This window comes from Cryptotermes secundus, unplaced genomic scaffold, assembly GCF_002891405.2.
Source record: "Cryptotermes secundus unplaced genomic scaffold, Csec_1.0 scaffold158, whole genome shotgun sequence".
NCBI classification, from domain to species: Eukaryota; Metazoa; Arthropoda; class Insecta; order Blattodea; family Kalotermitidae; genus Cryptotermes; species Cryptotermes secundus.
Window position 1 is genome coordinate 250,777 of NW_019722427.1, and position 27,732 is coordinate 278,508.

General features: G+C 41.0%; 2 protein-coding genes across 3 annotated transcripts in view; one reads left to right on the top strand and one right to left on the bottom strand.

Moving 5' to 3' along the window:
* LOC111861300 overlaps positions 1-27,732 on the bottom strand; it is a 67,476-nt gene that overhangs the window by 19,391 nt on the left and 20,353 nt on the right. Inside the window, exon 1 of one of the 2 annotated variants that reach the window (XM_023845741.2) lies at positions 2,111-2,210. The exons of the other annotated variant lie outside the window; for it this stretch is intronic. Coding sequence (XP_023701509.1) covers positions 2,111-2,119 — 9 coding nt within the window. The 5' untranslated portion in view covers positions 2,120-2,210. Of the gene's footprint in view, positions 1-2,110; positions 2,211-27,732 lie in introns of those variants that run through there. 2 annotated transcript variants of the gene reach the window in all.
* LOC111861301 (transmembrane protein 184C) overlaps positions 11,629-27,732 on the top strand; it is a 53,591-nt gene continuing 37,487 nt past the window's right edge. The window contains exon 1 of the mRNA XM_023845745.2: positions 11,629-11,783. Coding sequence (XP_023701513.1) covers positions 11,734-11,783 — 50 coding nt within the window. The 5' untranslated portion in view covers positions 11,629-11,733. The remainder of the gene's footprint in view (positions 11,784-27,732) is intronic.

Below are 27,732 nucleotides of genomic sequence, written 5' to 3' on the forward strand. Positions count from 1 at the left end.
GCATGTACTGTTTTCTCTCGCTCGGAAGCCGGGATTGTAGGTTCGAATCTCACACAAGGCATGGGTGTTTGGTATGTGTACATGTTTATTCTGTGTTTGTGTTGCCCAGTGTTCAGGTAGAGGCCTTGCGACGAGCTGATCTCTCGTCCAAGGAGTCCTACTGTCTGTAAAATGATCATGAAACTGAAAAATCAGAGGGCAGGGCCCAAGGGGGCTGTAGAGCCAGTGAATAAGAAGAAAAAAAAACATATACATTATTCAAGCGCCGACGGAGGGGTTCATGAGATAAATTAATTGTGCATGGATGTGTTTAAATAAAGCTGCTAAATTACTTATATTTCACTCTCTGAATACACCTTTCCACCATGTAGAAAGAGAAGTATAAGCAAATAATCCTGTTGAACTTCGAACTTCACTGACCCGAAACGGAGACCAATTTGTACTTTTTAAAATTCACAGCTGAACGCTTGGGTTATTTCCGATTTATCTTGTGATCACTTAATGTCCTCTGTGACGTGCAAACTTATTTCTCGCAACGGTAACTTCAAACGAAATGATATGCCGTTCTGCACTAAGAAGAAAAATATACATAACTGAAAACATGTTGAAAATTCTGACGTTTTCCAACAGCCAAATGTAAAAGTTATGCTAATGACATAAACAAATGCGTCTACGTATTTTTTTTTAATTTGCCACAGAACTATGAATTGCAGAATCAACACCTCTCTCCAAAACAGTCCAAACGACACAGACGTTTCAAATGTTTCCACTTTTATCCCAAAGATGGAAGCAAAACGCTCCTCTCGAGTCTTCGTACCTTTCTACAGAACTCCACAGCACCATAATCTTAAATAGTATAATCTCTATCTTCAAGGCAGCGGAGACCTCGAATTTTATATTCCATGTTTACTTGTTGTAGCATGAGTTCCGGACTACGACACCCGCTCTTAAATTTTAGTTTAAGTTTCTTATTTAACGACTCTGTTAATATCGAGAGTTTATTCAATCGATGATAGTATTATTAATGAATGCGGAGAAATAGGTGGAATGATAATTGAGAGGGGTAACTGAAGTACTCGGAGAAAAGCTGCCGCAGTGTCACTTTGACTCGTTCTTCATATAAACAAGGACGGAAATATGTAACCTGTACCGCAATACAGAGTTTCTATATGCATTCTTTATACTTTTATTGTTAATATAATTTGTGGGTAAATCCATTAAAATAAAACGCGTTAACTCAGCACTAACATAATTGCCTCATACACAAATGGTTACATTGAATCTCGGTAGAACCCAAAGCTTTTACTTCTTGAACTTTTAAATATTTTTACAGATTATTATAACCATTATCGTTAGTAGTAGTAGTAGTAGTAGTAGTAGTAGGTATCATTTATTTCTTTTTTCATGGGAGGAACTTAAAATTCACAAATTCGCACAATCGCCAAATTTTTAAATTATTCACTTAGGAACAATATGTTGTATGTGGGCGAATGAGTGATCTGTCTACGTATAAAATTTTATATGGCTAACTCCAATATATTCGTTAATTATCACTATCAAATCAAAAGGTAAATAGACATAAATTTCATCCAACCGTCATTTTCTTGCCTTCTGTTTTATAAAAAGAAAACTTATCTTAATAAAATTGTCATTTCATGCACCCTGTTGTGTTATTATATACAACTCTTCATTAAGACCGTCACAACACAACAATACAGTATTGTTGTATTGTTGTGTTGTGACGGTCTTAATGAAGAGTTGTTAATAAATTTTGCATATGTTTTTCAAAGATCTGTTACCATACATAATTTAAAGCTGCGATCACACAAGTTCTTGCTTCTTTCGTGTTGATATTAGAATGTAAAGAAACATATTTCCAAAACTTTTAAAAAATTACAGACCACATGAATCAAGGGACCGTGGAAGGTCTTTGAAGATACGACTGGACGAATGAGGCTTGAATGGGTGAACTGCCTGATGATGGTGATATTTTAGGAACCAATCACTAATGAATGTGTCGCATTCATTTGCAATAATAATTGTATTTACAATTATAATATATTTCTAATTTCACGTATATATAAAACAAGAAATATGAAATAATATCTACCTCAAGCATGTCGATGAGCTTCCACGTGATCTGTCAGTACAGTATGATACAGGTAGCGTCCAGTAGAAGACTCGCAACTATTACATCTGCTCACGTAATGAGTTCAGGTCTACTACATTCGTTCTTAAAATAGGTGTACACACGATCTTAATATAAATACTAAAGGAGACATCGCACCTTGGCGTGAGTCTTTTCTTCGTCACGGTAAACCGTGTCCAACTTGTTGATAAGGACATCGCAGACACGAGTTAATATTCAAATCAGATTAGATTCATATCGGGTTTTAGATACTCACATCGGTTACTATTAGGACGTAATGGCGTGTAGTGTGCTAGAAATCTACCGACGTTTCGAACATGCTAATTCTATCTTTAGCGTCAAAGAGTAAGCCAAGCAAAAAATCAGGAAGAAGCACGCGGTAAGCAGAGCATGCTGTTTCTTGTTTTGCTTATTATTTGACTCTGACGATGGAAGCAGCACATTCCTCCGAAACTTGGGTATATTTCTTACCAGACTAAACGGCTTTACATCTTAGAAGATAGTTCTCTTCAAGTTAAACTGAGTTTTTGCCTTTTTTTTTATAAGGTTCAAGAAATGAAAGTGTATGAAACAGGTCATGCATGTCTGTTTCCTCCTATGTAAAGAATAAGGGGGCCTCTTTCTCCGGGGGTAAAGCGGTCGAAGCGTGAAGGTGACCACTCACCTGCATCCAGCACGAAGGTTCCGGATGAGTGAAACTATATGTTCACTTCCCCATACGTCTTCATGGCGTGATTAATTAAGTAATTAAGCACAAGGCCAGCTTTACCTGTTACTTTACCACATCGCGTACGTGCACGTAGATTCAATCTCCAAAAGTAAGCAACTGACATTTCTCTTCTTCAAGTCAGAACTTCCGGACACTTTCGTCTTCGATGTAGTTCATCTTTCCATCTTGCCTTTGGTCTTCTTGTGCATATGTTTCCATTCTATTTGTAACTCAATAAAATCTCTGACACTGTTTTCATCCGTTATTAAAATAAGAACCTCAAATTTCGCGCCGTTTAGCCAGTTCTGACATCTGAAGCAGCTGTTTCGAACTGTGTATTGCAGAGATCCTCCTACTCCTATTTTATTTACTAATTCACTTCATGCCTTTCCTTTTGTAAGCTACTGTAATGTTATATGGCACGTAGACCAGTATATGGGCCGGTCACGGTAGCCGAGCGGTCTAAGGCATGCACTGTCTTCGCTCGCTCGGAAGACGGGATCGTGGGTTCGAATCCCACTCAGGACATGGATGTTTCTGTGCGTTTTTCTGTGTTTGTCTACAGGTAGAGGCCTTGCGACGAGCTGATCACTCGCCCAAGGAGTCCTACCGTATGTGTAAGATCTAGAAAAACCGAAGTGAACGGCGTTCATGGAGGTAGGCCTAGGCCCACTGGGGCTGTAGTGCCAAGGAAAAAAAAAAGACCAGTATATGGAGGATGACATTAAAGTGGATCTCAAGAAATATGTACTATGCTACAAGCCCGAAGGTCGTGGGTTCAAATCCCGATGTGGTCATTGGATTTTTTCAATTGACCTAATCCTTTCAGCCGCACTATGGCCTTGGGGTTGACTCAGCCTCTAACAGAAATGAGTACCAGGAATTAATTAAATAATTTTCCTGGGGAGTAAAGCGCGGCCGGCGCGTAAGGCTAACAACCTTACCGCCATCTTTGAGCCGATTGTCTAGATAATGTGGGACCCTCAACGTCTCACAAGCCTATGGGCCTTCACGGCCTGTTACAGTGATAGCTTTACTTTTTACTTTTACTTTACTCAGAGAAATATGGTGGGAGTTTCTGGACTGGATTTATTTGTCCCAGGATATGGACCGGCGGCTAATTTTTGTGAAACCGGTAACGAGCAACCGTGTTCCACAAAAGGCGATGGATTTCTTGAGTAGCTGAGCTACTAGAAGTTTTTGAGGAAGGACTGGGCTCCATGGAGCTATTTAGTCAGATTTGCCTAATGTTAGTTCAAGTATTGTAAGTTATTAAATTTGCCAATAACATTTAAAAGGAGCATTTGTCTGACCCACAGACTGACTATTCTGACTGAGGTTTGTGTGATTTTCAATCCCACCAGGCAAATGTCGGGATTCTTGTTAAAATTAGGACACGACCGCTTCCTTCCACACGGTTTTTAATTTATCATTTTCTGATCGTCCTCCCATCCACTGCTATATTGCCAGGGCTACTGATAGTGTCGTCAAGTAAACCTGTGGAGAGGTAGGTGCCAGTCAGAGAGGAATGTCTGGTCCCCCAGGGTTGTTACATGGGTAGATTCGTAACCTGAAAAATGCTGTAGCACATATATGTTGCAGATGGAAAGGGTTATATGAAGTCGAAACAGATATCATCGCCTATCTATATGATGCAGTCAATAATACAGGTAAAAGGTAAAGTTGTCCCTGCTAACTAATTAACTAATTAATCACTATGCCATGAAGACGTATGGGGGAGTGGACGTATAGATCCAAGTTTTTTTGACCTCGACACTAGTTGGTGGTGAATGGTCAGCTTTATGCCCCGGCCGCTTTAACCCCGGAGAGATTGCCCCCAGTACACATTGGAGAGGACGCTGAGTGGGCCCCAGAGCCGGTCTGGATGCTGTGGAGAGGAGAAAATCTTGCCCCTAACGGGACTCGAACTCCGACACCTCGGCCGTTCAGCCCGTAGCCAGTCGCTATACAGACGGCGCTATCCCGGCTCTCCATGTGGTTAGTAATAATAATAATAATAATAATAATAATAATAATAATAAAATCGAGCACTGAATACCGATTAGAAAAAGCGAGGTGCAAAATGTATTAAGAATACCAGCAGGGTAGGGGCTCAGGCATAGGCCAGTCAAGCGGCCGCCTGGGGCGACCCAAATTTAAGGGTGGCATATCTTACAAGCTATTCAAGAGGTGAGGCTCTATGTTAAATGGAAAGTTATTTACGCTTACCTTTCGTTCATTTTATGACCATTAATTTTCAGTAATCGAAATGCGTTGTGCAACAATGTAAATAAAACCGTTTTCATAATTACAGTATCACTAATGGTTTTTGTCAAGGTCTGGAAATGGTGTTTCTTTGCGACGAAGTTTCGAGAAAATTGATCTGTTTCTGAAGTTTGAAAGCGGAATTTCTACTTGCTAGGGGCGGAATCTAGACTTTGCCGGCTGTGATGATCAGACAGTCAGTAGTTTCCTTGGCGCGTTCGGCAAGTAATACAAAATAATAATAAACAGAAATACAGAAAGAGAAATTATATCACAAGAATGTTCAAAGAAGAACTTATGGGAAGAACTAATAGCCTACTTTTCTTTAATACGACACAAACCGCACAGAAAACATGTCCAACAATTCTTCTATTGTTACATGTATATTCGTTTCTGCAGTGACTTTTTTGCCGAGCCGTTGCCTAGCAACGAATGGGGGCTACACATGTATAGACACACAGACTGATTGGAGGGATTTATGAAGTACGCTGTTGAGGTGAGCTCGGGTGCTATGATATACATACCAAGTTTTATAAAGATTGGTTCAGCTATTCAAAAGTTGATAGCGGGGGATACACAGACATATAGACAGCATGGTAATGTCGTAAACTTATTTTCATTTTTTTTTTCAAGATGAGAGATACTGATTTCTACTTAATTTCTCATAGGAATTCCTTCGACTGCATTATATATGTCGGGGTGAATCCACTAACGTTATTAATATTGATTGACTAGAGATAATCAGATAAATAATACACGTGCAAAAGTGTATTTAGATGCAGGCTAGTCTCAAATCGATGCACTATTCTATAGTTTACCGTTCCTTTTACTTAATCAGTGTTTCGAGTCTATTTTTGTGCTAAAGAAGGTAGAGAGACGCAAAGCCAAGTACAAGCTTGACCCACTTTCATGACTCGAGAGTACTTGAGAAATGAGAACACTTTGAGAGGCTAGAAACCTTGAGCATGAATAATGTCAGAGTCTCATTACAAGACGTCCCGTTTCTACTAGCGGAATCTTAACTGTACTTGCCAAAACCTAAAAGCCTGCATATGAAATTAGTAAAGCGATAATGACCGCCTCTGTCGTCTAGTGGTCGTCCAGAGGTTCCGGGTTCGATTCCCGGCGCCACCATATTTTCTGAGAAGTAGTGGGTCTGGAACGGGGTCCACTCAGCCTCGTGAGGATAACTGAGGAGCTATTTCAGGGAAATAGTGGCTCCGGTCTAGAAAACCGAGATTAGCGGCCGTGGGGATCCGTTGCGCCACGTGACACCCTCTATCCACAAAAGCTGGCGCTAAGAGCGCCGACAAGCGGCGGTCGCTTGGTCGGTATTGTTCGCTTGCGGACTACAGGCCACGGAGTTTGTTTATGCTTTTCTGTTCAAATGCATTATCATCAGCGTTTGTCATCTGACGTTCTTAAATAAATAGCACTCCTGTTTCATACATGGCTGGCTCCGAATTGAAATCTTTGCCCGGAAACCGGCTCTCCTGTCTGAAGTGAATCCAGCCAAACCCCGGCAAAGATCGCTTCCTTCCAAATCCTTTGTAATTCATCCCTCCCTAATCATATCATTTTGTAAGATTTGAGGTCTATATGGAGATGAATTTAAACATTTTAGAGGAACGTGCTGCCTTCATCCTCAGGGTAGATTACTAAGGAAGTAGATTCATCCTAAGCATTGGTACCTGTATACCAAACTACAAAACGACGTGTCCAAGAAAGCCGTAATATTGATCATAGCATGCGTCGCTAGAGAACTTGAACCATTCAAAGTGTCGTTAAGTAACCATAAATAAATAAATCATTATTCGTCAAATTTCTGTTTATACTGAGACTCAATTCAACATTCTTGTATGTATTGCCTCCATTAGGGGTGTCCTGATTCCAGTCCCTGTTCAGGCCCAGCCAACCTGGCATGAATTTATATTATTGGGCTTGTTTGCCCGCGAGGAACGTGGTCTCGTGATTAAAGTGACAATTCTTCTTTTTCGTAGTTCACTTTTTTTTACTCTGCAAGTCACCTTCATATTCACATAAAAATACAATGTTTACTCATTTGATCTAAATTCACTCATGGGTTCTGTAATCTTAGTTCCTTTTAGGGGTAACTAGCCAGCAATACTTATGCGCTTTAAAACTCACTCACACACATATCTTAAAATACTGACATTCATCAAAATGTTTAAGCTCCACACAAATATATAAAAGGCAAAGCTATCCCTGTAACAGGCCGTGGAGGCCCATAGGGGTGTGAGACGTTGAGAGTCCTACATTAACTAGACCATCGGCTCACAGATGGCGGTAAGGTTGTCAACTTTACGCGCCGGCAGCCCTTTACACCCAAAGAAGATTCCTGGTAATCATTTCTGTTAGAGGCTGAGCCGACCGCAGGGCCATATTGCGTCTGGAAGGATTAGGTAAATTAAAAAAAAATCCATCTCATCGGGACCCGAACCCGCGACTTTCCGGCCTGTAACATAGTGCCTCAACCAACTACGCTATCGCGTGCCCCTCACACAAATATATATATATATATTTGTTCATAGATAGAATAAAAGAAAATATAAATATACTTCTGATGAAGTATACTATAGGTATGCGTGAATCTCAAAATTTGAGATCGGATAGAAAAAAATCTCGATCTCGATTTGGAAGTTAATTTTTCAGTCTCGAACTTCGAGAGTTTTCAGATAAGTTCTCTTCATTTGTCCAGAACCATGTAAAATGTGCCAGCTATTATAATCATGGAAGTTGGGAATTTTTTTTTCCTTGGCACTACAGCCCCAGTGGGCCTAGGCCTACCTCCATGAACTTGTCCGTTCACGGAAGTTGGGAATGCTAGCACAAAATAAGTTGTCACAAAAAATTTCTTTCACAGTTTTTCTATCAATTGTAAAAAAAGTCATGAACTTAGATCTGAATTCGGTTGAAATGTAGTAACTTACGAAAAATATACATTAACAAATGATTTGATATCAAAAGGGACGCGTAATAGGCTACACTTCAGCGTTTTTCGAAAATGTGGCCAGTGTTATGAGTTAAGATTGCAGTTATGGGAACAACCAGAACTCTTTTCAGAGGACGAGAGGGGGAAAGATAAAAAATCTTCTTAAAGACTTATTATTAAGCGGTTTAAAACTATTTCTACTTATCTCCTTACAATATTCAGGACAGAAGAATAATTAAAAATGCTTTTAATTTGTGGTATAATTATTCGGTGTATTTCCACCTTTTTCCTAACTCTTCCCCCTCCCTTTTCCAAAAAAAGAAAAAGAAAAGAAAGGTCAGAAGCGACAGACCCATAGCTTCTCCTCCAGGTAGCTCCCGTGATTGAAGCAAGACAGTTGGTCTTTTGAATTATCCATTCATTTGTCCAACGGCAATCCTGTGACACACATGACTATAGTCAGACTTTTCAGACCTGACCTTCAGGCTGCGCATGAGAAGTGAGACGTGTGGTAAAAAGTAACTGGCCGCGCCATAGCTCAAGCGGTTAGTCGCTGGCTTCCCACCGCGGCGGCCCGGGTTTTTTCCCGGGTCTGATCAAGTGGGATTTATTGTGGACAAAGTGGCGCTGGGGCAGGTTTTCTCCGAGTACTTCGGTTTCCCTTACCAATCCTCATTCCACCAATTGCTCCACAATCACCCTCACCTATCATCGAGGGCTAGTACAATAGGCCAGAAGTGGCCGCAGTACAAGGGACTCAGTCCCACCCCAATAGCATTAAAAAAAAAAGACAGTTGGTCCTCTAGATAATATAAAATTCTTGTTTTCTCATTAAGTCTCGCAGTTATTCCAAATTTTCTTGTCCAACCGGAAACGCATTTCTTACACATGCCTCGTAGATTCAAGTTCTTCCTTTATTATTAATGAGGTAATTAATTTTGTACGATTCCTTACCTCTTATGTAACACTACACAGTTCAGCTTCTCAGACTTGAGGTCGTACATTCACGATCGGCTAAATATTTAGACCAGGCATGTTGTGTGTCATGGGAGCGAACACCACATGCCATGTTGCTTGTCTCTGAACATGAGACTGAAGTTATTTCCATTTCATGGCGGTGTGCTTTGTTTACTGAACTAAAAAGAACAGGGTGAAAAGAACCTTTTGACTTCCTGAAGGCGAACTACATTTCAGACAGCTGTGATTTTAAACCAACGATCTCTTCAAAGCAAAATTGTACAGTCTCAAAAATATAGTCGGAGTATTTGAATACGTGTAACCATTTTAACAGTTAGACACACCCATCCACACACTATTGTATGGTTCAGCTAGAGTTTCTGTTGTGAGCAGTCAGGATGGCTCAGTTGGTATAGCGACTAGGCTACGGGCTGGACAACCGAGGAACTGGATTTCGATTGCAGAGAAGGGAAAGAGATTTTTAACGAATCCACAGCGTCCATATTGGTTTTGGGGCCCACATAGCGTCTTGTGCAATGGGTACCGAAGACTGTTTCCCCGGGGGTAAAGCGACCAGGGCGTGAAGCTGACCATTCCCATCTAGCACCGACATCAAGAATGATAGAGCTATACCTCCACTCCTCCATATATCTTCATGGCGTAGTGCTTGATTAATTAAGCCCGGGGATAAACTTACCTTTATTTTACACGTGGGAATAATAGTGAGGGCAAAGTTTCTGATTGCCCCCTACCTCGGAAAACTGGCTCCATCAGTGGTGGGTGTGGGATCTTGGGAACACGGTAGCGAACCTTTGGTGTCTATAAAACAAATATTAATTTGAAATTTTCGAGCTTCTAACAGGGGTGATTATAAAATAAATCTATCTCCTGGGATGTAACACCGCGTAAACAGTTGAAAATCAACCGACGTTTCGAATTAACATGCAGCCTCCATCTTCACGGTCGAAAAATAAGCCTCTGCTTTCCATTTGCTTCATCTTCGATTCTTAATTGAGTTATTCTTCGACTCTAATGATGGAGAAATATCCTTTCGAAACATCGGTTGATTTTCAACGAACTACATGGTGTTATATCCAAGAAGATAGACTTTTTGTGACTACTATTATTTAAGAAATTAAGAGTTACTCAGTTTGTTAAGAAATTTCAGTCCACTAGTAATTAATTCCATGGAACGGATTTCTTGTGGATTCTACTATTAGTTTCTTAAAAAAGTCTTCTGCTCAGAATTAGTTAGGTCTCTGTACCATGGGGTTAGTTAGCTCGTTGATTAGGCCGCACCATAGCTCAAGCGGTTAGTCGCTGGCTTCCCACCGCGGGGGCCCGAGTTCGATCCCGGGTCTGGTCAAGTAGGATTTGTGGTGGACAGAGTGGCACTGGGGCAGGTTTTCTCCGAGTACTTCGGTTTCCCCAGCCAATCTTCATTCCACCAGTTGCTCCACAATCACCCTCACCTATCATCTGGTGCTGGTACAATAGGCCAGAAGAGGCCGCAGTACAAGGGACAGTCCCACCCCACTAGCAATAAAAAATAGCTGGTTGATTTTTTTAATTCGCTTAATGGGTGGAGTCCAAGTGGGTCCACTCGGCACGGCGGCCACTGATTGGCCTATTGTAGCCTGCCCCGGCTGATTATGATGATGGAGAATTTGGTGGAATGAAGATTGGCAGGCCGGTCACGGTAGTCGAGCGGTCTAAGGCATGTACTGTCTTCGCTCGCTCGGAAGCCGGGATCGTGGGTTCGAATCCCACTCAGGGCATGGATGTTTAGTTTGTATGTGTGCGTTTTTCTGTGTTTGTGTACAGGTAGAGGCCTTGCGACGAGCTGATCATCCGCCCAAGGAGTCCTACCGAATGTGTAAGATCTAGAAAAATCGAAGTGAACGGAGAAGTTCATGGAGGTAGGCCTAGGCCCACTGGGGCTGTAGTGCCAATTAAAAAAAAAAGATTGGCAGGGGAAACCGAAGTACTTGGAGAAAACCCGCCCCAGCGCCACTTTGTCCACCACAAATTCCACATGACCAGACCCAGGATCGAACCCGGGCCACCGCGGTGGGAAGCCAGCTACTAACCGCTTGAGCTATGGCGCGGCCTTAGTTAGCTAGTTGGTTGATTAGTCAGTTACTCTGCCGGCTGGTTAGTTGATTGGCCAGGTAGTTAGTTGACTGGTTAGCTATTTATCTGTTTAGTTAGTCCAGCAGGGGCGGGATCTTGAGACTATGACAATGAATATTCGAGTTACATAAAAGGCTTAATATTTCTTGAGCAGCCGAACGGCTGACATCTTCTCCGGAGCAGCACAGCGTCATCATGTTTGCTACTGACGTGCATGATTTGAAAGCTTTTTTTTTTTAAGTTTTATTCCATGTTTAACGTCTTGTACAGCACGTGCCTGTTGAACAAGCTGTACAGTGACCTGTGTACTACACCGCCATCTATATGCAGTGCTGTCAACATGTCCCCACATCGGTTAATGTGGTAAAATTGCATTTCTCAGGAGGGAATTTCATGTGCTGATAATGTAGGAGAGTAAGGAGTAGATGACGCAATTAAAGTACCTGGCCCACGTATCTGCAACAGTGTACGTCAAGGTCTAGTTTTAGTACAGTAGGTTACTTCCTGTGCTAGGAACACAAAATAGATCAAGATCATCCGTCTGTGCAGTGACCAGTGGGTATATTCATGTGTTTTTTTTTTGATACGTGGACGAAACCTTCGACAAAGAAAGAATGGTACGTACATTTATATTTTACATGTATTGACATATATACATTCGGAGATCTAACCAAGACTGTGTATTGTAACGTGTTCGTCTAGCCCAATTTTTGTATTCGGCAGTGTTGGTAACAAGATCGCCCATAGTCGTGTAAGAATAAATTCACGATGAATGCTGCATCCGTAGTGTTCTCCTTAACCATATGAAAACTTAGGTTAACTAATTTTTAAAAATCCAGTTTATACCTCACAGCGTCTCCGTTTAAAAGATTAGTCTCTTGATGTCAATTAAAGGGAGGGGAAGTGTTACTTATTTTTGGGAATCATAAAACCATAGACACAACGTGTGATAAAAAGAATGTAGCTTTTTTAAATATTAAATCAAGTGGTACATAGAGTAACCACTGTAGTTGGGAAGGTGCAAACAGAAAGCTGCAATCTATGGGTCATTTCATGTGGATGTCTTTTGTAGATTACGTTACTGCTATTATCTTATACTATATAGCGTCGAATTAGCGAATGATGAATTAAAAGGGCGACAGTGGTAAAATCGAGGTACTGTCCCAGTATTTGAATTGAGGGACTGAGTAAAACCGCGACAATGCGGTGTTCCGGCCGAGACGTCTTGTCATTGTAAAGAAAGCCTACTAAATGATAAAGTCGGATTACAGAGTGCTCCGAGGAATATTTGAACATTAGAGAGATTGCATAACAACGGGACAGATACATCTTCAATTACGAGGAATTTAATTAGTTCAACTCTGTCCCTAAGACAGATTTCAAAGGAAGATATAATCTGTTTTCCCTTCATCAAATCTTACAATGACGGTGAAAACAATTATATGTGCTATATGTTAATCACACATCTAGAAGATGAGCAATGCATAAAATGGAGGTAAAGTTGTCGCTGTCCTTACCAAATTAAACACTACGTCATAAAGACGTATGGGGTAGAGGATGTATAGATCTACGTTTTCTTCACCTCGGCATTAGATGAAGGTGAGAGGTCAGTTTCACGCCCCGGCCGCTTTACTCTAGGGGAAAGAGCACCCGGTATCCATGGGATAGAAGACTAAATGAGCCTCAGAGAATATAGTCCAACCCGTAGCCAGTCGATATGCCGACACCGCTATCCCGGTTTTTAATTCGAATAACCAAGAAATTTTAGGAACACCATTAATATCTGCAAGGTGGATACGTTCCTTAGTCCTGTACAAATGATTCATCGATTATCGTGCAGCAATGGGTAGCTATTCTATTTCGTACTCGGAATTCTGTGTTTCGAGTCTCAGCCTGTAAACTGGCTTTCTATCTCTCAGCGGTTTCAGAGACATGGATTGCACCTTCAAATAAGCAACAACTGCACACTTCTTTCCAAACACCCAATAGTTATAACTTGACTTATATTATGTAGACCTATATAGTTAGAATGGTGTTATTAAACATAAAAACATTTTAATTAATTAATGAAAATTAATTTATGGAATTATTTAAGGTTCCCACAGTAGCGACAATGAAGATTACTCTCTTCTGGTATATGATTCATTATAGTTTGGTCGATGTTTACCGACGTTTCGGTGGAATGTACTCTCTCCATATACAAAACCGAAGAGTGAGACAAGCAAACTACCAGCAAGACGCAAGCACAGCCATAGCTTGTACTATAAATATACAGCCTCAGCTTATTAAAACTGAAATGCTTTTGTCCTCAGAACTGTTGGTAGTCTGAATATTGTACCTTCAAATATTTTTACATAGAACACTTGTTTCTGTTGTTTCCTTTCCTGAATTTGAAGCAGAAAATTCTTCATAAACAAACGGTAACCACACCATCTTATAACCTACGAAGCAACAGCCTAAACCAGAAATTATTTATAAATCATTCACTCTTTCTTAGTGCCTGTCCAATCCAAGAGAAACCAAAGTGTATCCTCTTGTAGAATTCAATTGTATGCAATTTATATGCAGTATATTTATTTTGAGGTGTATGTGTATACAATGACTTGAATATTCAGTTCTCTGGATCGAATTGGAAGCGTCATTAAATTACGAAAGCATCTTTCCATTAATTGACAGCTGTTTCGCCTGGTCGATTACTTTCAGTTTCGTTCCACCAATCCGCTATGGGCAGTTGGTTCTATGGTTCCGGCAGTTGTTTTTACTCAAGGAGCACAGATATACTGTGTCTCTAACATCTTGGGGCTGCGTCATCAACAGATATTGATGCAGATTGCTACGTCATCTTACGGAAGGGTATGCAGTGGGAAGCAAGAGGGCCGATCACAGTGATCATGATGACCGGGCGGGCTGAGGCATGAATTGTCTTCGCTCGCTCGAACACTAGGATCGTGGGTTCGAGTCACACACAAGACATGGATGTTTGCGTTTATTCTTTGTTTTTGTTGTCCTGTGTAGGACTGATCCCCCGTCAAAGGAGTCGTACCGACTCTTTTAGCATTAAGAAACTGAAATGAAATAAGCGTTTCACGGATAGCCTGTTTTTCCAAAGTGGGGCAACAGGAAAGAGAGAGAGAGAGAAAATGGATAAAAGTTGTCCCTGTGCTTAACTAATTAAGCATTACGCCATGAAGACGTATGGGGAAGTGGCTGTATAGATCCACATTGTCTTGACCTCGGTACTAATTGGTGGCGAATGGTCGGCTTACACCCCTGCCGCTTTATCCCCAGGAAAACAGCCCCCGGTACACAAAGGATAGGAGGTTGGGTGGACCTCAGAGCCGGTCTGGACAACATGGAGAAGAGAAAATTCTTGACCCTACAGGAACTCGAACCCCGACTCCTCGGTCGTCCAGCCCGTAGCCAGTCGCTATAACGACTGCGCAATCCCGGCTCCGATAGAGAATGGGAAACAAGATAATTATGCCGGAGGTGTTGTTGAACGTACATGACTTTTCTTACACAAAGTTGCATACACAAAGTATGACGTAACCTCAAAGATGTTTTAGACAGCTCATACGCCCCGATTATGTGTTTCCATATACCTGGCATTGGTTTTTAGGAACATCTCATACTTGCGCATCGGATCTGCATACATATGCGTTTCGTTTCTTGTTTTAGAGAGCTTCGGTCAAAGAAAGAATGCGCTATTAAATTACAAGAACAAAGTTCACCTACCTGAAAATGGGAGGAGAGAGTTGTAGACGAAAAAATAAGTGCACTCTGTTAATGTGCACACTTCATCGGTTTCTTTAAGTTAAATTTCAATTGCAGCCCATTAAGTGTTTTCCAGGATTACTTTTGGAGTAAATATCATTTTAAAATATGAACTCGTTACTTAGTGTCTTTTTTGCACATTTGGATGTCTTTACACTCTTAAAATTATCACGTTTTTTAACGAAATTATCTTATATGGAATGCAGTCCCTGTTTTAAATATACAGTCAATGGATTAAAAAGGGTCGATTTATGGGGTATTTTCATTTCTAAAAACGTGTACGTGCTGTAAGTACGACTTAAGCACATGATTTTCACGACGCCAACAAATATTTTCGTAAATTAGAAGTGTAGAAATGTACATATATGATCGAAGTCTTCCTTTCACAGACGCCCTTATAATTTACTGAATTATTGCTCCAGTTGTCCTCCTTACATCTCGGCACGGACCGCGCAGAAAACACGTTCATTTTTGTACTCCAATCGCTTCCATGGGAATATTTTTTTTTTTTGCGAATGCCCTACTCAGTACGCTTGCGTGTATATTCGCTTATTAAGATATGCCTAGCAATGGATGTTGCTTCGTTGTTTCGCGGTAATGTGTCTAAACGCTAGAATATTAAATGGATCTCAGAGAAATAGGGTGGGATGGTGTGAACTGAATTAATTTTACTTAGGATAGAGACCAGTTGCCGAGTGGCAGGCTCTTGTGGAGACGGTACTGAACCTTCGGGTTCCATAAAATGTTGGGAAAGTACTGAATACTGTTGGATTATCAAGAAGGACTCGGCCCCATGGTGTTTGTTAGTTAGTTCGGTAATAGGTAACAGTAATACATCAATGATCTATTGAAAAATACGCGAATGATACCAGTCGTGATCTATTTTAGGATACTGTCGCTGCATTTGTCTCGAAAGAATGAGCAAATCTACCGAAGGCTATCTGGGTTGGAGGTCTTCGAAGCCAGGGCTCCCGGATACGAAGAAAAAGTGCTAGCCAAGCATTTAGTGTGTGTGTGTGTGTGTGTGTGTCCGCGATCACAGTATATATGTATTATACATTTATACGTACATATAATATATATAAATCCATATACTTATCGAAATTCAGACAGCTTCCTCCTCTTACGAATTAGGCCCTCTATCCTCTTCTCATTCAGAATTAATTTGTGACGCTATAAATCTTACAGACCAGATGCAGCACTCCTCAGACAAGGGACTGGTTCATCGCATGCCCTCTTCATCACAAACACGGAGGAAATGCAGACGTACCCCGAGTGTGATTCGAACCCACGATCCCAGTGTTCGAGGTATCGAATATGATAGACGCTCCACACCGAGCGGCCACTGAGACCAGTCAAAGTTAAGCGCGTGATTAAGATTATTATTAAATGTTATAAGAACTGAAGAAATTTTACAGTTCCCTCCCCTCCAAATATTATTCAGGCGTATAGAATTTCGAACTCGCAGCCCTTTGTTGATCGTTATACTGGCCGTGGAAAGAATTCTGCGATGTACGTCACAAAATGACCTTGAGTTGGGACCAGATTCTTTACTCAATGACTAACAATATGTCTGCTTTATACTGCAGGTTAATCTTGTTCAATTTACGTATCACAAAACGTCCCCACTCTGCTGATTCTATTCCGTATTTCTCATTAATCACAAACACAAAGTGCGTTCACTCCCGTGAGGTGCCATTCTGACTGACGGAATTGTTCATGTCTGCTTTTGTTCTTATGTTATTTCCGCTCCAAGCCAAACTTCCGGTTCTGTTTCTTTACTGTGCAACGTCCTTCCTTTAAAATCGCGTGACTTGCTGCTCTCTGTTTCGACTGAATGAGGTTTATTTCAGTCTAACCAACCAAGTTATAGTGTCCAGACATTCTTTCAACATTCACAAATACCTAACTATACAACTAAGGTTGACAACAATCGTTATTAATTCTGGTCAACACAATTCTTTAACTGTTTATTTCAGTTTATTTGGGTTTATTTTGGTGGAAACTTTTATTTTTAATTGTACCTTACTATATTTTATTATTTTTGTTGTCAGGGGTTTTCTTTTTATTAGGATTTTATTTTGTTCTCAATTATTTAGTTTACTTTTTGAGTAAGATACTTTTACTTTAATTTCCATAACCATTATATGGAGCACAGCCCTTCTTGAAAAGCTAATAGTCGCTCATCTAGTCAAAAAATTCATATCATTTTGTGAAGCCTGAAGGCTCGTTACCGTATTTACAAAATACCGACACACGTCCCTATCCTAAGCAAGATAAATTCAATCCACATTTTCCAATTCGATTTCTTTAACACACATTTTAATATTATCCTCCGATCTATGCCTAGGTCTAAAATTATCTCTCTCATTCAGGTTTTTGTACTAAATAAAAATTCAGCTTTCTGCTTGTTTCTTTCTGGTTACTTATCGTATCTTCATTCCTGAAGATCGATCTAGTACTTTCCTCCGAAACGTCAGAGAACTTTAACCAGACTACACAGCTTCACATCCCAGAAGAGATCACTGTTCACAGCCATCGCTATGGTACCTCAATTTAAATATTTATATATGTACAATGTTCATACTGCTTCCTTTGAATAATATCATGACATTTTAATTCATTAACATAATTTTAAGTTTTTAACCGCGTGTTTATTCATCATTCAACCGGAGAACTTCTCAACGTACAAAAGCATAATTCGTGACGTTTCTATCCTGTTCTACTTAAAAAAAAAAAAAAAAAAATTTTTTCAAAGATCTTTGAGCGTACATAATTCAGAATCCTGCATTTACGAGTGGTGTCTCTCCCAAATCAGAAGTCCGTGCGTCTGTAATTTTGGTATTACTTGTTGCAGAAGATTAAAAGTGAGATCTTGTAATAACTTCTCATAGTACTACTCTCATTTCCAATCGGATATTCCAAAGAAAAACATTGTCATTAAATTACATACGGACTTCTAAGCACTTTGTAGTACAAAGGCCGTTATTCCTTCACATATAGAAAATTACATGTTTGGATGTTGGTATTATTAATGTTTTATGTTTCCTTTTCTACTTCGAACATCACCCTCTAATACACAACAACACTTTGTTGTCTGCGGAGTGTAATATGATTTGCTCTAAGGTCCCTTAAAAATGATTATTGAGTTTTTGCGTGTCCAATACCATAACCCTTCAAAATTATAATTCTTAGTGAAGAAAGCAACGATCATTACATGAAAGCGATAGGGTCATGAATATATTTTGGTAACGATAATTACAGTCTCTGGAGGCTTCTGAAAGACTCAACTTTATAGAGTTAATTACATAATTAGTTAGATAATTAAAGAAGGTAATTCATACTGTGGCGTTTAGACCCGTTTGTAAGCGGTGACTCTGTAAATAACGACCGCTTCTGGACAACGGCTCGGTAAACACGTTCCCGCGGCAATGAATGAATATGCAATCATAGAGTTACTCTTGAAAACGGGATGTTTCTACATGGTCCGTGCCGAGTGGTTATCTTGAAGACAATTGGGGCCGCCGAGTGAGTCGTCAGTTCAGTAGAGTTCCGCACGGAAGGCTGTGAATAGAGTACCTGAGCGCATGTAGTTGAAGATTCTCTGCTATTAGAAGCCATTGCTAGGGAACGACTGGTGGAAACATAGCAGGCTGGCGAATGTTTAGCAGGTGCTGTGGTGATTTGTGAATAGTGGAGATCAGTGATGACGCTATATTTGCTTGTACATCCGAGTCGTGTGTATAAGTGGTCAATAAATCCAATTAGCAATCCAAACCCCTTGTAGAGTCACTCTAAATAGTGACGATATGATACTTATGGGACTTTAAAGGGTTACTTATTTCCGAAAACCGTAAGACTTTCAGAAAAAAAAAAAAACATCGGGAATAAATTTATACTTCAAATTTCTCCACACCTGTTTTCCTAAATATTTCGATCAAATAGAGGGTTAAGAAGAACATGAGCATGGAAATACTTATACATGTATTAAAAAGGGTTACGGGCTTGAAGGGGGCATAGTACTCACTGAAATGAGCAAGAAGTCTCAATCAGCATGTGCCGAGAAATCACTGCCTGCAAAGATATGGGAGAGACCTTGTCTGCATGGGCACGTTAAGCAATCATCTCTTAGAACCAGTTGTCTTAACCTATTCGACTAGCAAGTTCAGTGTACCATCGGTGTTTATGTGAATGATTTACCAATACTTTTATAACTTATGCCTCTTCAACAACGACAAAACATATGATTCGTGAAAGCTGGAGAAACGAATCATTTTCTTTGCATTGTTAGACAACACCTGAACCAGACTTTCGGTGTACAGTGGCTAGGACGCGGTGACCCAGTCAACTGGCCTTCACGATCTCGTGTCCTCGATCATCTTCATCTTTGACTGTGGAAACGGGTAAATACTTTGGTGTGTTCATCGATGATCTATGACTTAGAGGCATTACAGCAACGAGAACAGAATGCTTGTCAGGAGATTCGAGTGAAGCCAGGAATTTTCGGGAGAAAGCATGACTCTGTGCAACGAAGAACTGAGGGTTATGTTGAAATGCATGGGAACTACATACAGCTTCTGCTGTAGAGATCACACGAGCATCGCCCATGTCTCAGCAGGCAACAGTTTCTGGATATAATTGGCTGAGACTTCTTACTCAGTTAGTTGAGTATTGTACCGCTTAAAACCGGTAACCCCATTTTAACACTCTGTATATCTTCATGTAAAGTGTCCGTTAGTTTTGTCCGATTTTAACAAAAATATGAATCTGTAAACAATCATAAGTAGAACTCCCAAATATTGGATTTCATGAAAATCCGTTCACTATTTCTCGCATGGTTACATGTGGGCGAACAGTTAGCCCCTCTCAGGTACTGCGATTCAATAGGCTCATTTTTGTTACCATTTCGTCACGATCACATACAAGAAAACACATTTAAGTGAGCTGTGATATATAGGAATATAATAGAAAATAGCACGTCACCGAATAGTTTTGGTTATACAAGGCTTGGCCATTATTAATCAGTTTGTATGCAGCGGGACATAGAAGACCCGAAGAATAAAAGCAATTTTTGATAACGCTCACGAACTGGGTTGCTGTGATGACACAGGAAATAGTTTCTTGGCAAGGTAGATTGTGCAGAATACCGTAGTCTGTGGGCGGACACTGCAAGACGCAAGGCTCTTGTTCCATTCAATGGAATTGGTTCTTTTTTTTTTGGATTTCGCTTAGTGGGGGTGGAGTCCAGCTGGATCCACTCGGCACGGCGGCCACTGATGGGCCGGGTCTGGTCAAGTAGTATTTGTGGTGGACAAAGTGGTGCTGGGGCAGGTTTTCTCCGAGTACTTCGTTTTCCACCAAATTCTCCATCATCATAATCACCCGGGGCAGGTACTATAGGCCATTCATTGGCCGACGTACCGAGTGGGCCCAGTTGGACTCCACCTCCCACTATGTGAATTACATTATTATTATTATTATTATTATTCCCTCTCGTTGATGCCTCCACCTTATCGTGGTGAGGGGGTTTGAGTATGCCAAGGACCCTGAGAGCTATACCAGCGGTAGCGTAACTACTGGCAGGGCCTCCTTTGCTGGACAGGTCAAAGGGTAGGCATCAGACGAAGAGGGACACCAAAAACCAAAAACTGATGCCGGAAGCAGCGTCATCAGTAGCGACTTGAAGCACAGAGCAAATGATGCTCGAGATGGTTCAAGTTCGTATAGCAACAGGCGTGACCAGAGTGGTTTGAACGGCTGTTGTACTGCGATGTGGAAAGCAAATGGAAAAACTACCACATTATCACTTTTCCTGGANTCAACTGATGCCAAAAAGCTGACACGCATCCAGCAGAGGTTTGTGGCCCTCTGTTTAATAGTTTCTTTCCTTAAGTCCATTATTGCTATTCCGTTGTTTTGGAGGGGCATGAGGAGGCACCGTCTCGATGCACTCTTACTTATTCAAGTTTACTTTATATCTGAATTATGTCCTTCTGTTTTTGAAATTGCTGATTTTTCAGTTCCTGTTCCTTATATCAGAGACTTTGCATTGTTCAGTGTCTGCTCCTCGTGTAAAATTGTTCCTCTGCTAGATTGTGCTAATGTTGTTTGCAGGGACGTTGACGTATTTGGAGCCAGGAACGTTCTCCTCACTCGATTTTTACAATATAGTATTATTATTATTATTATTATTATTATTATTATTATTATTACATGTATACTCGTATATGTATGTATGAATATTATTCTTTCTCGTCGCACAATATCATAACCATTACAAATGTACTTGTTGTACTTCTCTTAACTCTTATTGATAACGTCCACATTTCGTGGAACTATTATTATTATTATTATTACGATTATTGGGGCACGCGGTAGCGTAGTTGGCCGAGACACTATGCTACAAGCCGGAATGTCGCGGTTTCGATTCTCGATGAGGTCATCGGAATTTTCAATTGACCTAATCCTTCCAACCGCACTATGGCGCAGCCTCTAACAGAAATGAGTATCAGGAATCTGCCTGGGGGGGTAAAGGGCGGCCGTTGCATAAGGCTGACAACCTCACCAACTGCGAGCCGATTTTCTAGAAATTGTGGGAACCTTGACGTCTCAAAACCCTGTGGCCTTACAGGGCCTCCTACAGGGATAACTTTTACAGAAGGATGATGATGGACCGTAAAAAGAGAAGATTGATGTACACAAACAAAAAACTCCGTTGCCTGTAGTCCGCAAGCGAACTGTACCGAACGAGCGACCGCCACTTGTCGGCGAAGTTAGTGCCAACTTTTGCGGATAGAGGGTGTCACGTGATCAGCGCAACGGATCCCCACGGCCGTTAATCTCGGTTTTCTAGACCGGAGCGATTTCCTTGAAATACCTCTTCAGTTATAATCACGAGGCTGAAAGGACCCCGTTCCAGAACCACTACCTCTCAGAAAATCTGGTAGCGCCGGGGAATCCAACCCGGGACCTCTGGATCTGTAGCCAGGAACTCTGCCCACTAGACCACAGAGGAGGTCAGATGTATATGATAAATAAAGTCATACAATCACTTGTGCCCTCGTGGTATTTTAATTGTGTTCACTTTGTAACTGACCTTGGGCTGTTAAATCAACACGAAAATAAATAAGAATTTAATTGTATTAGTATATTATTATTGACGTTATTGTGACCCATAATATTAGTTAAAATAACCGAGCGGGTTACCGTAGCGGTAACATTTTAGACTTGTGGAAGGTGCTTGGTTCGAATCTCAGCCGGAACACCGGCTATCCTGAATGAGTGATTTCTTACTTTTCCTCAATTCCTCCAGGTATGAGCCTAGATAGCACCCCAGTTAGACCACGGCCTCTTTCTTCACGGATCCTTTTCTATCTATCATCCTTTCTACGATATGTACTCTAGACGCGACATCGTGAAATAACCCACAAAAACTGAATTAAAACAATAATTTTATTGTTTCAGATTTCATAGTTTAGGGCCATGATTAGTGTTGACACATGATAAACGTGCCTATAGACGGGGTCTAGATTGCTAATTGGATTTATTGGACTTTAAACAAATCGTGAATGCACTTGAGAAATCACTATCACACACAGACTAGTATTGTCAGTCACGGTCTTCGCTGTGCTGCTTGGTAACGTTCTCCAAAAGCGGACGTTCCTCCGTTCTCGGACTGGCGGTCGTCTCACACCAAACTCCTACTCTTCTAACTGCCACCTGAAGACTGTCTCTCGTAATGACAGCTGGTCCTCGTTATAAGCCACGTCACGGACCGCACAGAAAACACCACTTCCAACATTACTCCAGTGTTGCATGTTATATAGCCGTTACCTACAGTGGTTGCTTCTCTGGCTCCACAGTCTTTGCTTTGAGCGAATATGCCTCGGTATATTTACAGTGTTCTGGTGTGCGACGCCACGAAATTTGGTAGACAGGTATTTATCTGTGTATTTGTTGTTGAAATAATTTATGGGTCTGTTAAAATAAGGTGATCATATCAAATTATATCGGTATTTCAGCATCTGAAAACACAGCATCCTACAGTGTAGGTACAGTAATTTGTCAACCATTATAACTGTGGAATACACATCCCTGTTTGGTATTCTGCAGTACTGATTGTTCATTACCACGAATTGACACTGGAGCATACAATACTGCAATTATTGGCGAATTTTTCCGCAACACTGAGCACGTGACATGACCCGTATTACAATTATTAACGATTCTATGCTTTTATGAATCTTACACCACATCAATAAATTCCAGGCGAGGGTTGGGATTTCTCTCTTCTCCGCTTTATCCAGTCCAGCATCATCCAGTGGGTACCGGGGGCTCTTTCCTCGAGGATTAAGTTGCCCACACATTCCATCTAGTACCGAATTTAAGAATGTGTGGAGGAATATCTTCGTAGCCCCATACGTCCTTCTAGCGCCATGCTTAATTAAAGCTGGGACAACTCTACTTTTACTTTCTACGCAGGTTGGTGAATTTTATATGAGGTGATCTTAATAGTTTTGAGAAACTGTTTAACTACGGTGTTATTATCCTGTATTATTCACATAATTTATCTTCGCCAATTATTATTAATATACCTGAACCGGGATAGCGCAGACTGTATAGCAACTGGCTGCGGGATGGACGGCCTGGGTTCGATTCCCTGCAGAGAAACAACAGATTTTTCTCTACTTCTGTAAAATGGTATCGGAGGCTCTTTCCCAGGGGGTAAAGCGGCCTGGATGCGAAGCTGGTCACTCATATGAACTAGTGTCGAAGTCAAGAATACGTGGATCTATACATCCACTCCCCTATACTTCTTCATGGCGTAGTGCTTAATTAGTTAAACACAGAGACAATATTATCTATTGATAAGTATCATTAATATAGTGAAATAAAGGAGGATAGGTGGGTCACGTAGAATGCACCAGAACTGAGAAATGTATAAATTGTTTCAGGGAATCTCTCAGCGTTCCAGGAAGTAAGAGAGACAGGTCACACTAAAATCCTCCTGAACTGCTATTCACAAATCATATTACGTCCCCCTCCCCGAATATCACCGCTATGGAGCAAACGTGTATCAGAATAAATTTCAGGAAATTGTCGTGGATTATTTATTGATAAAAGGGCGCTCGTTACTTTGTACGGGAAGCGTAGACATGCCATCAATCTCACGTAGGAACCACATAGTCTGTGTTTTCTGATAAGTTCTAGCCCGAAAGGTCAGTTTACAGTAAAGTCTTTTGAATTATCCATTCATTTGTCCAACGGCAATCCTGTGACACACATGACTATAGTCAGACTTGACCTTCAGGTTGTGCATGAGAAGTGAGACGTGTGGTAAAAAGTAACTGGCCGCGCCATAGCTCAAGCGGTTAGTCGCTGGCTTCCCACTGTGGCGGCCCGGGTTCGATGCCGGGTCTGGTCAAGTAGGATTTGTTGCGGACAAAGTGGCGCTGGGGCAGGTTTTCTCCGAGTACTTCGGTTTCCCCTGCCAATCTTCATTCCACCAATTGCTCCACAATCACCCTCACCTATCATCTGGGGCTGGTACAATAGGCCAGAAGTGGCCGCAGTACAAGGGACTTAGTCCCACCCCACTAGTAATAAAAATGGTAAAATGCAGTGGGGACAGTGGTTGCAACTGCATTATGGGAGAGTGAAGGGGTGAAGATCTCTAAGTAAAACTCCTAATTAACCCATGCACACTCTACAATCATATTCTCACCAGACTCGACAGTATTCACTGCGCATTTTTGAGAACGACCAGGTTTAAAAATATATACAGAACTTTTGAGACTGATAGCGAATAGCTTATAAGTTAAACTTGAGAAGAATTATGATGTTAATTATTCAGTGTTTTTAAAAACAATTTTTTGCATGCAAAAGCCTCCTAACTGAAAAATAATCGTCATTAATACTTACTGAACATAGTTTTCAGAAGCTAATGGTAATATTAGCCAAGAAATTTTTCACGTTTTACAAAACTCGATATTACAATATTTATTTACTTACTCATGGAGCTGAACCCTTCTTGAGGAGCCGCCGATTCTGCAGCTACTCAAGAATTTTCAAATATTTTATGGAACCCGAAGGTTCATTACCGTTCTCACAAGAACCATTCACTGGTCCCTATCCTAAGCCAGACCAATCCAATCCATCCCATCCCATCCTATCCTATCTCTCTCAGTGTGACAGCGACGTGAGTGTTATACACCTGATGATGGCCGTCTGTGGCCGAAACATGTAGTGTGGGTGAACAAGGTCAAGGACACATAATATATTGTTTACACTTGGGACGGAATTTGTATCATTATATCATTTATCGTGTAGATTGCAACGGGATGCTTAAATATAATATTCTCTCAGATCCATTTGAATATTTTCCACCCACCTACGCCTTAGTCTTCCCAGTGATCTCTTTCCTTCTGGCTTTCCCACTAATATCCTCTATGCATTACTCTTCTCCCCAATTCTTGCTACATGCTCTGCCCACTTCATCCTCCTTGACTTGATCACGAAATTCCATTACCGTGATGAAAAGATTCCGCCAGTGGTCCCTGATGAATCCATTTCACACACTCACAATCACAGAAGACGACCATGAATGTTTCTTCAGTGCGAATTTCTGTCGTATAGTGAAGTTAGTGAACTAACTTACACACTGATGCTTGTGTAATTTTTGATCATGGTGATTTTCGTACTTCGAGTATACTGTACTTCTACCAGATCAAGTTTTCGAGGGATGAGTTTCTCTGAGAGAAGAATTCCTGGTCATCAATAATAGTACAGCACAGATGGCTTCACGATAATTCTCCAGACTCCTATTAGGCAGATATACGGTTCGAATCTCGGCAGTGACACTGGCAGTACTGGATGATAGATGATTTTTGTGGTTTTCTACAATCCTGCCTGGATAATGTTGGAACAGTGCCCAAATTTAGGCCATGATCGCTTCTTTCCAAATCCATTTCGGTTCAGCATTCATATATCATTTATCCTTTCGACGCTATATAACCTAGCGACAGAAGGCGTCATTAAATAACACACAAACCAAATTAACAATAATACTAACGAATTTAATGAAGATAATTATGATGGACGAGCTGATTTCTGAGGTGGGAATGACACTATCGATATATGTCTGAATTTTATTTAATGATGTTCTATTGCGTCGAATGATTGGATGATACAGAATAATGAATTGAAAACGTTGTGGGACGATGACATCATGACCTGATTTGAAATACTATCCTAGCATTTGTTTGCAGAGACTCTGGAGGGTGACGAAACACCCTAGCCAGGTTAGTCGGCCTACTGGTCGAGATTCGAACGAGAGAAATCTGATTTAGGACCCTTAAATTGTGGCTGATAGCAAAAATTCGGAAATATGAAATTTTTAATGTTTGTGCTTGTACGAGTGGTTGTGTATAGGTGTGTGTATAATGCAGAAGAATAATGTGACGACGGTAAGAAATTTGTCTTCGCCTTTCAATTTGACGGTCGTAAGTAATGACTACTAAAGTTACGCGTGTGAAATTTTGTTTGGAGACAATAACAAATACGCCTATAGATCGTTTAGGAATATTTTATTGTAAATCTATAATTAAGCCGTGCCATAGCTCAGGCAGTTAGTTGCCGGTTTCCCACAACGACGACCCGAGTTCGAACCCAGGCAGGTCACGTGGGATTTGTGATGGACAAAGTTACGCTGGGGTAGGTTTTATCCGAGCACTTAGGTTTCCCCTGCCAATATTTATTCCAACAGTTGCTTCACAATCACCATCATTTATCATCCGGGTCTGGTACAATAGACCAATTAGTGGTCGCTGTACCAAGTGGACTCAGTCTCACTCCCCCCCCCCCCCCCCAAAGAAAAGAACTTTAAAAATCTACAATTACAATCACGGCGATGTTGCGAATCTTTGAGGTTATATCCAACAAATTTAACGTAAACAGGACTTGTGCTTGTGTGATAACTTCTTAAGTAACACAAAACTAAACTAACTTCACGGTGCTGAGCCCATCTTGAGAAGCCGCCAATTGTCCAGTCACTCAAGAACTTCCCAGCATTTTATGGAACCCGAAGGTTCATTACCGTGTTCACAAGAACCATCCACTGGTCCATATCCTGAGCCAGATCAATCCAATCCATCCCATCCTATCGCTCTCAGATCCATTTGAATATTGTCCACCCATCTACGCCTTGGTCTTCCCAGCGATCTCATTCCTTCTGGCTTTCCCACCAATATCCTATATGCATTACTCTTCTCCCCAATTCATGCTACATGCCCTGTCCATCTGATCCTTCTGATTATACTTAGCGAAGAGTACAAGTTATAAAGCTCCTCATTACGCAGTTTTCTCCAAACTCCCGTCAGTTCATCCCCCTTCAATCAAGTTATTCTGGGCAACACCCCGTTCTCAATCATCCTCTCCCTATGTTCCTCCCTTAATGTCAGAGACCAAGTTTTACACATATACAGAACCACACGCAAAATTATAGTTTCGAATATTCTAATTTTTATGTTTTTATACAGCAAACGAGAAGACAAAAGCTTCTGGACTGAATGGTAGCAAGCATTACCTGAATTCAGTCGCCTTAAGTAATATAAGAGGCAAAAAAGGTAAAGTTGCCCCTATGATTAATGAAGCACTGTGCCATGAATATATATGGAGGAGTGGAGGTATAGCTCCACCATTCTTGACCTCGGCATTAGTTGGAGATGTGTGGTCAGCTTTCTGACCCGGCCCCTTTACCGCCGGAGAAATTGCACCACAGTACTCATTGGGTAT